The sequence below is a fragment of the Gouania willdenowi genome, unplaced genomic scaffold (genome assembly GCF_900634775.1).
Source record: "Gouania willdenowi unplaced genomic scaffold, fGouWil2.1 scaffold_399_arrow_ctg1, whole genome shotgun sequence".
Lineage (NCBI taxonomy): Eukaryota > Metazoa > Chordata > Actinopteri > Blenniiformes > Gobiesocidae > Gouania > Gouania willdenowi.
In genome coordinates this window covers 1-17,081 of record NW_021145160.1, presented here as the reverse complement: position 1 = coordinate 17,081, position 17,081 = coordinate 1, and the positions used below count along the sequence as shown (strand labels likewise).

At 36.4% G+C, this 17,081-nt stretch overlaps 1 protein-coding gene across 1 annotated transcript; it reads right to left on the bottom strand.

Moving 5' to 3' along the window:
* Positions 1 to 7,777: 7,777 nt before the first annotated feature.
* LOC114460085 (uncharacterized) lies at positions 7,778 to 9,039 on the bottom strand. The gene is made up of 2 exons (XM_028442113.1): positions 8,509 to 9,039; positions 7,778 to 8,108 (listed from the first exon to the last, which is right to left on the bottom strand). The coding sequence occupies exons 1-2, from the start codon at positions 8,901 to 8,903 to the stop codon at positions 7,778 to 7,780; spliced, it is 726 nt and encodes a 241-aa protein (XP_028297914.1). The 5' UTR covers positions 8,904 to 9,039.
* Positions 9,040 to 17,081: the final 8,042 nt, after the last annotated feature.

The following is a 17,081-nucleotide window of genomic DNA, read 5'->3' as shown; positions in this document are numbered from 1 at the left end:
TGTGTGTGAATGTATGTGTTCCTTTTTGGGGGAGAGATGTCAGGCTACCATGTCTTATTTCTTATTCATTTAAAGTGTAATGCCAATAACTAGTACTCCAAGTCCAAGTCAGAACCTGACCAATATTGGTGGCATTTGATTCTTGACTTGGAATGTAAAATGATTAAATAGCCCTGTTAAAGGTTCTAAAATACTTCAACATTTGAAACGCCTTAAGATTGATGTAATTTTTCTCCAGGAGACTCATCTACGGGACAGGGATCATGTTAGGCTCAGGTGTCCATGGATGGAACCTGTGTTTCACTCCACATTCAATTCCAAAGCCAGAGGGATGGTGATCCTAATTAATAAGAGAGTGCAGTTCATGTCATCAAAGGTAATAGCTGACAAACAGTGGAGATTTTTAATTGTTATTGGTACTTTGGGTAATAAACCTGTGTTATTAGTTACTGTATATGCTCCTATTTTTGATAATCCAAGTTTCACTGACACATTATTGGGCAGCCTCCCCTCCCTCGATTCCCATCTTCTAATTTTTGTCATTTGAACTGTGTTGTTGATCCTGTGTTAGATCACTTTAACCCTAAGACTATGACCCAGTCTTCTATGGCTAAATCCATTTCAAATTTCATGTTACAGAATGGATTTGTGGATCCTTGGAGGTTTTATAATCCTAACACAAAAGCATATTCATTTTACTCACGGGTAAACCAGTCTTTTTCAAGGATTGATAACTTATTTTTGGATGGCTCCCTTATTTCTAAAGTAGAAACATCTGAATATTATTCGATTGTTATTTCAGATCATGCACCAATTAGTGTTGATATTAAAATGCAAAGCCAGCCCTCTTTTTCTTAACTCTGGAGGTTTAACCCTTTATTGATATCAGATGGGACATTTAAAGATTTCATTGAATCAACATCACCCGTACTTTACCTTCCTTATACACAGCTAACTTCACCCCATTGATTAACCAAATTAAAGCAGACTTTCAGAGGTGGGGCTCCTTGCCCTAATCTCTTTTGGGTCTGATAAACACAGTTAAAATGAACGTTTTACCCCGGTTTCAATGTAATCCGGTGTTTTTGCCCAAAAAACTTTCATGAACCTCGACCATCTAATATTATGTTTTTTGTGGGAAGTGAAACCCCAGAGTGAGGAAATGTCTATTACAAAAGATGACGTTTAGTGGTGGGCTTGCTTTACCTATAGAGAGCCCTCCTGTTACACTGGATATTAAGACAGTGGCTGCTGCTTCATATCACATCATTTATATTGATTCTTAATGTAATATTGTTGCCAGAGTCATCTCAACGTCCTAAAAAATGTCATAAAAAACACTGAAGCGGAACGCAAACCCACGACCCATTGCTTTTAAGAGCAGTGTCACACTTCACTGCGCCATCAGACCTTCAAAGATGTATGATCTACAGATTTAACTGTATAACAATATAAAACAGCAATCGAGCCTTAAAAGTTGATTTATTTAAATTATCATCTCCTCCTTTATATTATCCACAGGTTTGTATTCAGAGAACTTTACTACAGACGTCAGTAGATGTTTTAATGTAGATCAACCTCTGTGTTTTTCACTTAATGATCTACATCCACAATGTTAGAAAGAAAACTACCGTTTGCACACAAAAAACAAAAAAACAAAAAAAAGTAAAGCGACACAACATTAGTAATGATGTGAACACGTCTGTGGTGTGTGATGTTACTAATGTGTTTCAGAGAAAAGTGTTAAGGTTCATTAAAGTGTTAAGAAACGGTGTTCAGGTGGGCGGAGCCAGGTAGAAACTCAGGGTTTCTTTGATAAAACCTGCCAGTGACCAGGTTTAGTTCATGGACAATGTTGCCAGGGTAACATACTCAGAGAATAACATACCTCATGTTTAGGAATGAGATACTCAGGCTTTCCCTTATTTGAGCCTGAACATACTCAGAGTTTGAACATAACCTGCTTTATGGAATAAACCTCTGATGATGTTGTTGAGAATCTTGATGTATGCATCTTTTTTCATGATGCTGTTTACTGTGATTAGGTTCCCTGGTCCATTGGCTGAAAAACACCCCCAAAACATTAGGTTTCCACCACCATATTTGACAGTGGGGTGGGGACAGTGTTCTTAGGGTTGAAGGCTTCTGCTTTTCTACGCCAAATGAAGGATACATCATTGTGACCAAACAACTCAATTTTTGTTTCATCTGACCATAAAACAGAGGACCAGAAGTCATCTTCTTTGTCCAGATGAGCTTTTGCAAAGCCAAACAGGCTTTTGTGTGCCTTATCTGGAGAAGTGGTGTCCTCCTTGGTCTGCGTCCATGGAACTCAGCAGTGTGAAGCGTCTGTTGGACTGTCTGCCTTGAGATGTTGCCACCAGCAGAGCCCAGATTCACCAGAATGACTTTGGTGGTGATCCTTGGATTCTTGTTCACCTCTCTCACTATCCTCCTGGCCAGCGCAGATGTCACTTTCATCTTCTGACCACGTCTGCTAAGATTTTCCACAGTGTGGAACGTCTTGTGTTTTTTAATAATACTTTGCACTGTAGCCACTGGAACTTGAAAACATTTGGATATGGCCTTATAGACCTTTCCTGATTTGTGAGCAGCCACAATGCACAGCTGCAGGTCCTCACTGAGCTCCTTTGTCTTCTTAGCCATGACTGTCCACAAACCAACTGCAGAGAGCTGCTGTTTTTCACCTGTTGAGTTGATTAAACAGCTGTTTCTAATGAATCAGGGTCATTAGAATGTTTTAGAACAGCTTGGACTGTTTGGAATGTTGTAGAACTTTAGATTTTCTAAACACTGACAATTTGCAAAGAATATGAATCATTTTGGACATGCCACTTTTTGTTCAAATGTAAATGAAAGCTCGGATTTTTTTTCCCACAATGATGTCTCTTGTACATTGTCTTGTTATCTTCTGGGAGACACCTGTGTCATTTAAAATCAAGAAAAAACTTGCTTGTTGAAAAAAAGTAACTTTAAGTCAAAATATGCCAGGAGTATGGGTTTGACTATAAATATATATATATATATATATATATATATATATATATATATATATATATATATATATATATATATATATATTTAAGCATTTTCTGCCTCTTCCTGGACTGATATCTATTTCTGAGATAATATGTTCAGATTTTTTTTAATTGTAGAATTATAATATATATAATTACATTTTTATATATATATATTTAAATTATTCTGGAATTCCTTTTTTTAATTTCAAAAGAATATTATTTATTAATTTTAAAAACATTTATTTGTATTCAAAAAAATATGTTTTGAAACAATTTTGAATTGTAAAAATGAAATATTAATCAGTTTCTTATTTTGTTTCATTTTATTTTATTATCACTCGACATTTCAGGCGACTCCATTTTATTTCCAGGCGACCCCAATGTTGAACAACCCTGATTTAACCTACCACGGCGGAGCAGTGGACTGTCAAGGAGTAAAATTGTTGTTTCTTTAATTAAATGTTTTTATTTATTTTAAAAGTTCAACTTTTTCATTTTAAATATCATTTTAATTTATTCTTACCAGACATTTCAGGCTACCCCAACGTTGAAAACCCCTGGCTTAGTGTGAGACATCATACTTACAGGACTTTAGTTTGGAATGTTGATGGAAGAAAGGACGGGAAAATGTAATTATGTTAAAGCTTATGTTTTCAGTGGACAGCAGCGGTGCTGAACACGCACAATACTCACGCACACAAACGTGCACACAGTGAGTGTTTGTGTGGCGTTTGTGCTAAAGTTTTCATGGCTGTGTATGTGTCTTTAAAGCAGGGGTGGGCAAACTTTTTGGCTCAGGGGCCACATGGACTTTTAAAAATTGACAGACGGGCCAGGCCAGCACCCAATGCATACATACATTCTTCTTCTTCTTGTCTAAAGTTCAAATTTATAAAATTTCATAACAAATCAACCATATGCGTTACAGATTTGCAACTTTCACCCAAATTTAGCCCCAATTCTAAAGAAACGTTTGTACATTTAAGGAGAGACAGGTCTGTTAGTAAAGCAGTGCTTCTCAACGTGTGTGGTAGAGAATGGAAACATGACAGGTGGAAATTTTCAATTTCATGCCAATCTTCTTAAAAACCCTTTCTTCATCGACAATAAAGATCATTACCAGGCAAATTTAGAATCCTAAAATGTATCAGAAATGAAAAGATCATTAATTAAAGACTACATTAGATATGTGACTGGGATCAAAATGTAACGTGGAACTAAAACGCAAACATAATGATTTACGTCAGCATATGAAGTGGAACCAGAAACAAACTTTTATTATCTGATTTAAAACATTTATTTACTTTTTTGTTTTCTTAAGCTTTTTGGCACATATTGCAAACAAAGTGTTATTGTTTCCTGAATATTTGGACTGCTGTACTTTTACATTTGTTTTTATGCAGGTAAATAATTTCATTTAGTTTTTCAGTTTTGATTTATTTATGAAATATACTTGATGATACTTATTCCCCATTAGTTGATTTCATACTTTTACTGAATTCATTTCTTTTTTGGGGGGTTTTCTACTGCACTTTTTACATGTGTTTTTTGTTTTAATTCAGATGAGTTTCATTTAGTTTTTGATTTATTATGAAAAATTATATTACTTGTTCCCTGTTGGTTCAACATTTTAACGTGTTATTTGTCAGAATTATTTGGGGGGCAATGGGTACAGGTGGGACTTGAAAGTTCACATAACACACACACAATATATATATATATATATATATATATATTGTGTGTGTGTAAAAGTATTTGTATGAAAAAATCCTCCAACATAATTTGTTAGTAGTGGTTATTATCATAATTAGCAGCATGTTTGGAGGAAAAGTGACGGTGGATGTTTTATTCCTTTAAAACCACAACAGTTTCTCTGCAAATAATAAGACATACAGCCTTTGACAGGACTTCAGTGAAAAGTATTTACTTCATTATTAAACACTCAGCACTCACTGTCGACTTTTCTTTTCTTTGGGCCACTCATTGTTGTACATGTGTATCGCTGTGTCAGCGCCGCGGTTTTGCTCCGTCAACCTCCACCTGGCTCCAAGGCGCGCTACTCTGCCTTGTGAGCCAGGTGTATTCACGCGACACCACGTGATCCCGCAATAAAACATCAACAAACAGCTTACTTTGATTATCTGACGTGGAAGAACTATTTATCTGGCCAGATATCCAAGTTTCCTCTTCTACCATGAGTAAGTTCTTCTGCCGCTTCTTTTTCTTCTTCTTCTTCTTTGTGGGGGTGTTATGGTGGCGACCAATCTAACTCTGCTTTCTTCCTCATCTTACATTTTCTGTCCATACTGAGTAGGATGGTTTCCCATGGCCGTGAAGGCATCATTGTTACGTACAGCTTTCTCTGCCAATGTTCGTCTTTGTTTACATGTGTTCTGTGTGTTGATTGGCTGGGTGGCTGGAAAAGGGCGGGCGTTAGCGGAGAACATTTGGTTCCCACGGGCGTTGAGATAAATGACGGAGCAAGACAGTTCATTTTGTTTTTTAATTGTTTATTTTGGCTTCGGCGGGCCGGATTAAAAAGGATGTGGCCCGCGGACCGTAGTTTGCCCACATATGCTATAGAGCTATGATATCTTTCTGATTAAGTCTTTACAGAGAAATGACAGGAGTGTGTGTTTTTCCATCAATTTGGACACACGTACACTGTGCACGTGAGTGCATTCACAGGCCGGCCTCGATGTTAGGTTTAATTATTAATATTAAAACCATAGGTCTAACTGCTCAGAGTGAACACACACTTAAGGTGATGCATATGTACATTGTATATGTGCGTATAAGCACAGGCCGACTGGCCTCAGAAGTTCACCTACTCTCTTTGAAGTTAGAGCGGCACCGCCTCCGTCCCACGCTCAATGACAGTAAAAATGCAACAAAAAAGACATTTCTGAGCATTTAGAAAGTTGGTTAATGATTTAAACTAGTATTATGAAAGCCTTTATGGAACTAAATATGTAATGCCTATTGAATTAAAGTACTATACAAATATATACATTTTGACATACCTTTTAGCATCTGTATAGAATAATTCCAGTCCCCAAAGAGTTTTTCTTATACATACCCAGAAACATCTTTAATGATATAGTTCAATAAAGTCATATCAAAATGTGTAATAAGAGGAAGCAACTCTATGGAATAAATTAATTATATGAAAAAGCGCAAAAGCAAAAAATGCGTTATTTCTATTTTCATTTTATTTTCATCAATGTACATTTAAAACCTAAAAAAATGGGTGTGTCTTCCATTACGAGCATCTAAAGACATACGACTTAAAGTTAATTACAATTTAATAATGTTAACCATGTTGTTGAAAGTTTTGTACAAAAAAGTAATATGTACATTAATGATGAAGTGTAAAAAATGTACATTTATTATAAATGATAGGCATCCTAAACATGTTTACAGTTAGCATTGTTTTTAAAATAAATGTATATATTTTTACTATTTTAATGTATTTTTGCAATCAACTAAATTAAAAACTATTTTTAAAACACTTGAAGGCTTAAATCTATTCTGTGGCTCATAATGTAGTTTATTTTTTCTAGAAAAAAATTTGGCTGGTGGAAAATGTGGTTGGTTTATAACTTTAAGAATCTACTAGCCATGCTGGCTGGTGATCTAAAAAGTGAATTTAAAGCACTGATTGTGACCTACTGTATGATAGTTAGTGGGATATAGATTTGTTCCAAGCCATTATTGTGTGAATGATCCTGGTACCAGGATCACTGATCCAGATAACTTACAATATCTGACAAAGAGGAGATTTGGAGCTTGGAGGAGGTTTGGGTGTCTGAGTGAACTCTCCTTTGGTTATTTTATTGTCTTTAATTTCTTATCTTCATGCAGTTCTCTTCTCTCCTTTTTTTCTCTTCAGTTACCATTGTAATTAAGTATGTAGCATTATTATTTTAGTGAGCCAGTAATAATTAATAATTATGAGCTCATTTTTAATCCATTTTACTTTGTCTATAATATCATTATCAAGCATTAATCTTTGTTAAAACCCTTATTGGTTTTTATTCATGTGTGTTTTAAATCAACAAATCACTTCATCTGTTTTGTTTTGCACATTTTATTTTATTTTTTTCACAATAAATGATGCATTGTTACAAAGTGATTGTATCAGGTTGTAACAAAGTCATTAATGTTTCCACATTTTTCAACAAATGTTTAATTATTTGTTGGAAAAACAGATTGTGTCACTGAGGATGGATGCGGGTGAAGATCCTCTTCTGCATCCACCTGATGAATCGGTTCATTCGACTCTTTTTCTTCTTTCGAGATTCCTCCATCTTCACTGGTGACTGCTCATGGAGGAACGTGGGCTCCTCATTTAGAGACTTGGGCTCCACATGGAGGGACGTGGGCTCCTCATTTAGAGACGTGGTGTCATCAGGGAGTGACGTGGGCTCTTCATGGAGCGACGTGGGCTCCACATGGAGGGACTTGGGATCTTCAGGGAGAGACTTGACCTCCTCATGTAGTGACGTGGACTCCTCATTTAGAGACGTGGTCTCGTCAGGGAGTGACGTGGGCTCTTCAGTGAGAGACTTGGGCTCCTCATGGAGGGTCGTGGGCTCCTCAGGGAGGGACGTGGTATCTTCTTGTTTCCCCCGAGGTTGAAACAAAGCCGTGATCTGTTCAGCTGTAACTTCAGCAACGTGGTGCATCAACTGTGGAGAAAATGAGTTCAGCATCTTCCTCCTGATGTCTTCGGGTTAGGCTTCATGAAGTGTCTTTATGATGGAGGTGATCATCTCATCCCTGGTTGAGCGGGACATGTTGACTTCATGTGTGGTGGAGCCTAGGGCAGCTAGAACACCATCTTCTACCCCTTTGGTGACTCCAACTGCCATCTTATCCAGCTTCATGGAAGGCATGGTGAGGAGCAACCTTGGTTTAGGCACCCACAAGCCCTGAAGCACCTTTGGAACCACGTCCAAAACCACGTCCTGGGGCTGCTGGAGATGTTCAGAGCAGGAGGTTTGCTGATGCCTCTCAGTGAGCGCCTCCCCAATGGCCTTTGCCTCTTTCATCATCTTTGCTGATCTATGAAATGAAATCATAAAGTTAGCTTCAAAACAGCCCAAAGCAGCAGGTGTTTAAAGTGCAAATGTCTGTCAAATATAACCAGAGGTGAAAGTAATGGATTACAAGTACTAATGTTACTGTAATTGAGTTGATTTTATGGGTACTTGTGCTTCTTTCAGTATATTTCTAAATCTGTAATTTTACATGTACTTCAGTACATTTTTCAAGAAATAAAGTCATTCGTTGCATTTTTAAACCCAATCATTACTGAGAAAATGATTATTATTTTTCATTTAAAATGATCAATGGACATTGTGAAACTATAAAAAATGAAATGACCAGACAACAATTAAATGCATTTGTACTTGTAATTGAGTAGGATATATCACTACTCTTTACACCTCTGTATGTAACTCACATAAAGTTTGGAGGCATGAGCTCTGGAGCGCTGATCAGCCTTTGAGCATCCAGCTGAATATCCCTCATCCTCATGCTGTCGTTGACCTCCCTCGCCATGCTGAGAAGCATCCTAACCTCATCATCATCATCGTTATCGTACTCCTGCAGCTGAAAGTCCAGCAGCTGCACCCTTAGACTGCGTTTGCTCATTACATGGAGGTGTCGAGCCATGTCTTCAGGAGTCACCTCAGACAGAAGTTGGTTCTCCTTCTGTAACCTCAGGAGTTCAGCCACCATAGCTACATGAACTTTGTAGGAGGGCATATGCCAACAGTTCTGAAAAATCTGTCTATAAACAGGAGTGTCGAACAGCACCCCGATGGGACGATAGGTGCCTTCTTGAAAAAGCTCCATCGATGCTCAGAAAAATACACTCAGAGAAGGAAATATACAGATAATAATGAACAAAAGTAAATGAGTCAAGGAAATGTCAAAGAAATAGTGATCAATGGAGAAAAGATGCTGAAGAACTGCTTATATTGGAACACGAGTGAACACTGTGAGCTCTATGAGAAGATGAAAGAGCTTTAGAACATGAAAGCAGGAGATAACTCTTTTTCTATTGGCTGTTGCAAGGAGTGATGTAAACAGAGTTGTCATGACAACAGAGTTCTGTGTTATGTTTGTTTACACACGTGTGTGTGTGTGTGTGTGTGTGTTGGGGGGGTTCTTTGTTAATCCCTCATTGGTTATTATTAGCATTTGAGGAATAGGTTGAATGTTGTCCAATGTTTTATTTTATTTTAGACTATTTTATTCAGTTTAAATTGGCTGAAAATGAAATATAAAACAGTCTCATGATGGCTCCTTACTTTGGTTTTAATTCACATATCAAACAAAGTAAAAACAAAATAAATACTAATAAATAAAAAAAAAACTCATAATTAAACAAAAATGTTTGTCAAAAATAAAGTATATACAATTAAAAGGTAGATATAATTGTAAGGACATGGGTTATTATGGCCGCTATTTTTTAATTATTTATATGTCATATAAAGATGAGAACATGTATGAACATGTACAAAGTATGAGAACAGCATTAATGTCACCTGATTTCCTCTCAGGGATCAATGATTTACTGAATCTGATCAGGTTTAATGATTAAGTTCTGATTAACTTAGTTTAAATTAACCTAATTTAAATTATTTTCTGTGTAATGTGGAATTTGACGTTGACTAGATGTTGCACTTTGTTACTTTTGTCCCCCATAGTCAGGGCGAAAGTAACACCATGCAATACACTGAAGTTAAAAAACAAAAGAAAACCAAACATTTTTTTAGGAAAACAACAAAACAATGAATTAAAAATAAATAAAAAAATAAATCAAGTATAAACTTTGATTTTCATTAGTTAATTGTTTATTAATTCATTATTTTAACATGCATTTTACTGTAGCTCTGATGAGTTGTTAGAATGTAACATTCTAATAGCGTTGCTCCAATGGACTTTTATTTTGTAAACCAGAAGTTCCCACTGAAACTGTTGTACTTGAGGTAGCTTGCTGACTGTGAATGTTTACCTACAAGACACGGACAAAAGGTTGGAATAAAAAGAACTAAAAGACAACATGGACTGAGTTATTCTTAGTTAACCTGGCACAACAGTTCGAACACTGAGCAGGTGAAGATGATTAAAGCTGATCACATTTTCAGAGCGCCGCTGCGCTACACGAAAAATGGGCGGAGCTTCACAGGCACAGCAAAGTTAGCGTGTACTGGAGGCTCTGTAGTTAGGAGTCAGTGATGATTTGCGTTGCTTTTTAGACAGTGTTTGTGGTGATTTGGGCAGAGTTTAATGCAGCCAGGACAGGAGGAGAGAGGGCGGTGCACCTAATAAGCGGTCCCCAGAAAAACTTCCCCATAAAAAAACATTCTTTGCCCCACGGTGACGGCGTTTCATGCCGATTTTGTCCATTTCCCCGTTTAACCGTTTTTATTGGTCGATTCCGTTAATGCTGATTTTATAGAGCCCTATACTAATTGCCACTTTTGTAGCTATCTGGGGCATATTTTTTTGTATGGTGTATTTTTCTGTAACGGATGTTTTTTGGAGTCGTGTATTTGTGTATCTTAGTTTTTAGTCATCTTAAAAGTATTACAACAAATTTCTGTCCATAAATCGGTGTTCGTGGTGATTGAGAGTTCAGCTTCCCATTTAGCGATTGGTAAGTGATTAGAGTTAGTTTTCGAGAGTGCTCTGTATATTTTTGAGAGTTTTTTTGTTTTTGTTGAGATTTTTTTCATATATATAGCCAGTTATGGAGGTTGTAAGGTAATTGGATCTATTCTTGATTGTTTCTGTTACTTGTAAGTACTGTAAAAAATTGCTTTTATTTATATTGAATGTTTAGTTTAAATTGTTATATGTCCTGAGCTTGTCATTTTCAAAGAGGTCTTGGAGATGAGTGATTCCACTTTCTTTCCATGTCTTCAGATAAAGGGGTGTTTTTCTCTTTCTAAAGTCGGGGTTGTGCCAGATTGGAGACAACATTCTAGTTTTTAATTGAAGATTCGTAATGTCTAGGGCTTTCTACCACGCAGTCAGGGTGGAGGCAATTAGTGGGTTTTTAAAGCAGTTGTGACGTTTGAGAGTCGTAGTGATAAAAGGGAGATCAGAGAGTTTAATATGTTTGCAGTCTAACTGTTCTATTTCTAGCCAGGTGTTGTGGTATTCTTTTGGTTTTAGTCATTCTGTTAAATATAAAATTTGCTAAGTTATAATGCATGAATTTAGGGGCTTCTAAACCACCCTCGCTTTTATTTTTTGAAAGACTTATTTTAGGTTTTTTATTCCTCACATAGAATTTTGTAATTGCAGAATCTTCATCCCATGATTGTGCTGCTTGGAGAAGGCCTTTCTTGATTTTCTTGGGAACTGGTGGTTTCTGTTGGTGATGGAATGGTGTCGTACACTGCATGAAGCAGGAATGAGATGCAAAACAGCTCCAGCCTCCAAAATCCCACTGCCATCCTGGGTCGACAGCGCTGCAAAGTTTGCTGCAAGAGAACTCCTAGGAAGTGTTTGTGTTTGTGATGTAGGCCTTGTGTCTGCAGCCACACAGGAACTGCTTCCTTCAGTTCCATCGATGCCATTAGGGCCAAAAACGCCTGTAATTAGTTTACATAAAATGCCTTGTTTTTGGAGATGTTAATATTACAGGTGTTAAAGGGTTAAAACTCTGATTAAATTACAACGGTGTGAAACACCATGAAGGTGGAGACAAATGCTTCCTTGTTGACATATGCTGCTATCCTCTTTTAAACACATACAATCAATCAAAACTCCCGTATTGTTTCCTGTAGGTCCGAAAAAAAGAGGAGGAAGAGGAAGAAGAAGTGATGTCTTCAACAGTCAAAGAAGCAGTGAAGAAGATAGTGTGTGAGGAGAGGACAGAGGAATTTTACACCAGCTTTAACTGTACATGAAAAGAAGCTGTAGCAGTAACACGCCTCCACTGATGTGTGTGCATTTCATAAGTTCTTGTTACGCAGTGACTCTTCTTTTTGTGGCTCATTTTTTTTACAGTTTGGTTTGGTGGATCAGCTTTTTTCAAAGTGTAACAATGTGGAAACATCAAAGCGATCAGCAGACGCCTCTGATGTAGACTGGCAGTTGTCAGTCAAAACATGTCAGCTTGACAGTTGCTTGAAAAAATGAAACCATAACATAACATTATCATCAGAAGTTTGAAAAGAACATCAAGATCTTTTGTCGACTGTCAATGTTTATTTTCAGGGCTTTTTCTTTGTCTAATTACAACTTTATTCTAATAATATTAAATAGTTTTTTCTCATTATAGAATAAGTTTACTTTTGGAATATTATGACTTTATGACTGTTAAAAATGTCTTATACTAATACAACTTAACTCTTAAAGTCTAAAAAACGATGCTCACGCAGATACTCTTTCTTCATTTCCGACCCAAGATAAGGTGTAAATATGTCTCAATGTACTTCCTATTTTCAGCTTCTTTTTTTCTCACTGACTTCCTCTTTTCTGTTTGTTCCATTGCTTTCGTCTCATGAAAGTAATGGATTACAAGTACTCACATTACTGTAATTGAGTAGCTTTTATGGGTACTTGTACTTTTTTGAGTATATTTCTAAATCAGTAATTGTACTTGTACATAAGTACATTTAAAAGAAGTAAAGTAATTCATTACATTTCTACACCCAACCATTACTGAGTCAGTTTTTTTTTTTGTTTTAAAATGATCAACAACATGTGTGAAACTACAAAAAATGAAATAATGAGACAATCAAATGCATCACAATATAACCGACTCATCAGATTAAATGTAATGCATCACATTATAGCCGACCAATCAGATTAAACGTAACGCACAACACCAAAACAGCATTGAATGGAGGTTATTTTCTCAGTTTTAGAGTTCATAAATGTATCTATACTTAGAGCCTGATAATTGAATTTAACTGAATTCATTGTTGTTTTATTAAAAAAATAACTGCACATTTGGACAAACTATTCTATGCAGAACTTAAATGAATGTAGTGTCATGTGCAGGTGTCGCTGAAGACCAAAATGCAGGAAAGGAGGTGGAGCTCAGGTGCATTAACCCAATAATTATAATCAAAAAATAATCAAAAACACAAAAAGGCAAACCAAGCACACAGAGCTGGGCTAAAACAAGAAGAATGTCCAAAAGCAGGGAAGAAACACTTGTTATAGAATCCAGGAATTACTAGCATGAAACCAAGCTCAGAAAACAAGTGAAAAACCATTGTAGAAAATGTCCCAGCACTGAGCTGAAGCTAAGCCTCCCCATTTATACACAGCAGTTAAATGTGTGTGTGTGTGTGACTCGCACACACGCACGCGCTTTAGTCGCGCACATGCACGCACACCAGTGACTCACATTAGGCCCAATAAGTGAGACTTGAGAGCTTTGCCAATATATCAGTGTGAGCGTGGCTGCTCAGATGCCCCTCCCCCTTCTCCGGTCTAACCTATTTTCCTCTCTCACTTGTGTGTTTGCAGTCCGTGTCTGCTTGACTGTGTGTGCAGCGCTTGGCTCTGGCTGCACACGTGACTCTCGAGGAGCTGTACAGTGAAATAGATATAGATGGTGCGCTAGAGCCCCCTCACACACTGAGGTCAAAAACTGAATAGGTTTCACTTCTGGGTGAACTTGAATGTGCCGTCAAGGTGAAATAAAATTAAAATAAACATTTGGAAATGACCAAATTACTCCAAATGTAAGGATGCTAAAACTTGGGGTATTTGGAAGCCATTCATGAAGTTTGACGTCCAACAAACACTGTGTTGGGGAGAAATTCACTCCACACACACACTCACGCAGACCTTCTTTGCTTTTATAGATAGATAGATAGATAGATAGATAGATAGATAGATAGATAGATAGATAGATAGATAGATAGATATGAGACAGAAGTGTAACTGTATTGTTGACAATGACAGCATCAGAGAAAAGTGCTTCTGTCTGCACTGCTGCTCACCTCAGACAGGTTCAGCCTGTCTAATGGAGCAAACTGTTGGTTTAGACTGGAAACCAACCAGAAAACATAATGTGACTACTTCTATCTCTCTATTTATGGGAAATTTATAATTATAATGAGACTCGCTAATGAGTCCAGGTCAAACCACTGTGTTACAAATTTAACAAGATTTATCTGAAAATCTAAAGGAATTTTATTTTATTAAAACTTGAACTATTTATAACTTGTCCCAACATGGAAAAGTGTACTTCATGTTTAGTTAAAAACGTTAGTGTTTAATATAAAAGTGTAATGTAATTTCCTGTGAAATGTTACAGAAGAGATCTTTTGAAAAAGCAATAATTCTAAAGTAAAAAAAGAAGGAGCAGCGTGAGGCAGCTAAGGGTAGTGGATCACTAACCAGCTGGGTTAAAAATAGCAAACATAAGAACAACAATACATAGTTTTTAAGGTTGTTTTGAGATGAAGATACACTAAGGATTTATTCATTGTTTACATTGTATATCAGTGGATCAGAGAATGGAGAACAAACCACAAAGAAAAGGTCAGAGTAGAAGGCACTGGAAAAATACTTTAAAAAAATGTTAAAAATGAAGAAGTATAGTTGTAAATAGTTGTAAATATTTTGAGTAAAGAAGACCACGAAGGAAAAAGAATAGAAAAGGCAGGAAAACAAACAAGAGAAGAGGGAAAAAATAAACTGTATACAGGTGATGAAACACATAAAGTTGGATCATAAATTGAGGTGATCAATAGAGGCTGATTAGGAATGTTAATATATCTTTATTAGGGCAAAACTTGTATTTAATCTCCACTGTTCTTATTTTATGTCTGCAGTTCCATGTTCCAGTTTGCTGCTAGTGTTAAGAATGTACTACTGTAAGTCTGGCAAAGCATTTGGTAATAATGGTTTATTACAGTATATTAAAATACCAACAGTGTGCTCATGTACGTTTGTTTTTTCTTTCCTTGTCATGACCCTCCCCAGTCCACAATCTTTCCATCATCTCCTCAGCCCAGCAGTGCCAGTAAGATCTTAGCCATAGATAATATTAGAATCAAAGAAGCTCTCACTTCATTTTGAATGAAAACATTTTGCTTAAAATATGTGCGACACGTTGTTTGTTTTATATATTCTGTTCAAATAAAATATCTTTCATTTTTCATGCCTACTACTTTTGTCATATATATGAAACTGTCTAATACTGGCCAAGATTCCATGATGTGTACTGGTAATATGTGCCCTTTTTATTTGAGCACCTGCTCCTTTGGAGGTCTCTGCACGGGCCTGAACTAAGCTGTGTTTAGCCAAAGGAACCTATGATCAACGTACAGTGCACTGTGTCTGTATTCTGACTGTTGTCAAAGTGTTGGATTAAGAGAAAGTTTTAATGGCTGCCAAAGAAAACTACAAAAACATTTATTCCACAACAACATCTGTTTTCAGGCAGATCACACACAAAAGTAACATCTTCACTCAATGGCTGATCCTAAAGGTCACCAACCCCTGGTTTAGGTCCTCTTCTTCTCTCTCTCACATTAAATAAAGCATTAAACTGATTCTATGTAAATGTTGATGCTGTAACATGTTTCTCTCTCTGCAGTCTGTGTTTTCTCCTCTCTCTCCTCTTCCTCTCTTCATTCTGACTTTTATTTATATTATTTCATAGAATTATTATATTGATTTATTTTTTTAACCAGATCTGTTTAAGGTTTTTATTGAAAACATTTTTTTTTTTTTTTTAATTATATTTTGGAAATTAAAACAATTTTTGGACTGTTGGAATAATGTGATTATTTCTTTATTGTCAGTGTCTCTGCTGTGATGTTCTGTGTTCGCTATAGTCGACTTTGTAATTTCCTTTTTTGGTGATAAAGTTGAACTGTTTCATCCTGTTTGGCCTTGTGTGTGTAGCACATTGTTTAAAGGAGACGTTAGTTTAGAATCACTGTATTATGTTTTTTTTTTTTTTTTTGTACTCATTTAAACTCCTCTTCCTCTTTTTATGACATCACTGATATAAGATGATATTTTTGCTCAGTGCACTCACAGATCAGAGTGTGAGGAAACATTAGAAACATTGATCTACAGCAGAATGCTTCTCCTGCAGCTCACTCTGCTCTTTGTGCTCGTGCTTGGAGGTAAACTTCTTCTTCTGTTGATGTTGTTTTATCATTTAACAGAGTAGATGCTTTGGATTTCATTTGTTTTAATGAATTAGTGATAAAAAAAAAAAAAAAAAAAAAAAACTAGACCTGTGTTAAAAACATATGGATGGTTAGAGAATATTGACAAAATACCATTTCATATCAAGTTTAAAGGCAAATTGTTATATTTATTTTAAAACAGAGCTCATTTTGAAAAAAAAAAAAACTTAGTTTAAAGGGGACATATCATGCTAAATCCACTTTTTTAGCCCTTAAATGCATTTTGATGTATATTTAGATCGTTTAGAAGCACAGAAAAGTTCAAATTAGTCTCTTCAGGTGCTCCGTTGATATCTTTATATTCTGTTTTGGTCATATTTTTCAATCTGTTTCGATTTTTCGATTCTCTATTACGTTTTTTGAACAATAACATCAGCGGAACTGCCAAATTATGACATCGACTCCAGGCCCAACACTTCGAGCAATTATTATTTTGTAGTCCAAGCTCCAGGATGCAGAAGTTATGAGAGGATAAGTCAAAATGTTTGGTTGTTGGATGTAGTCACCCACACGCTTCATTACAACATCTCCCAGCATCAGAACCTTTTCAAAGTGCCTGGTTGAGTTTTATTTTTTATAGAAATGTACCCACATCTGTGGGTAAGGTCATTTTTGTGTGCGCGCAGCACTTCAAGGATGACTGCTTCTGCAACCTCCACCAGTATAAAGAAGGATTTACAGAAAGACTTTGTCTGATTGAGGGTTCAATTCCTTCTAGTGTTGTGTTCAAGACCACACTATCCGAGACCAGAATGCACCGAGACCAAGACAAGACCAAGACTTTCGGGAGCCGAGACCGAGTCAAGACCAAGACCGAGACAAGCTGAGACCGAGACCAAGACCAAGA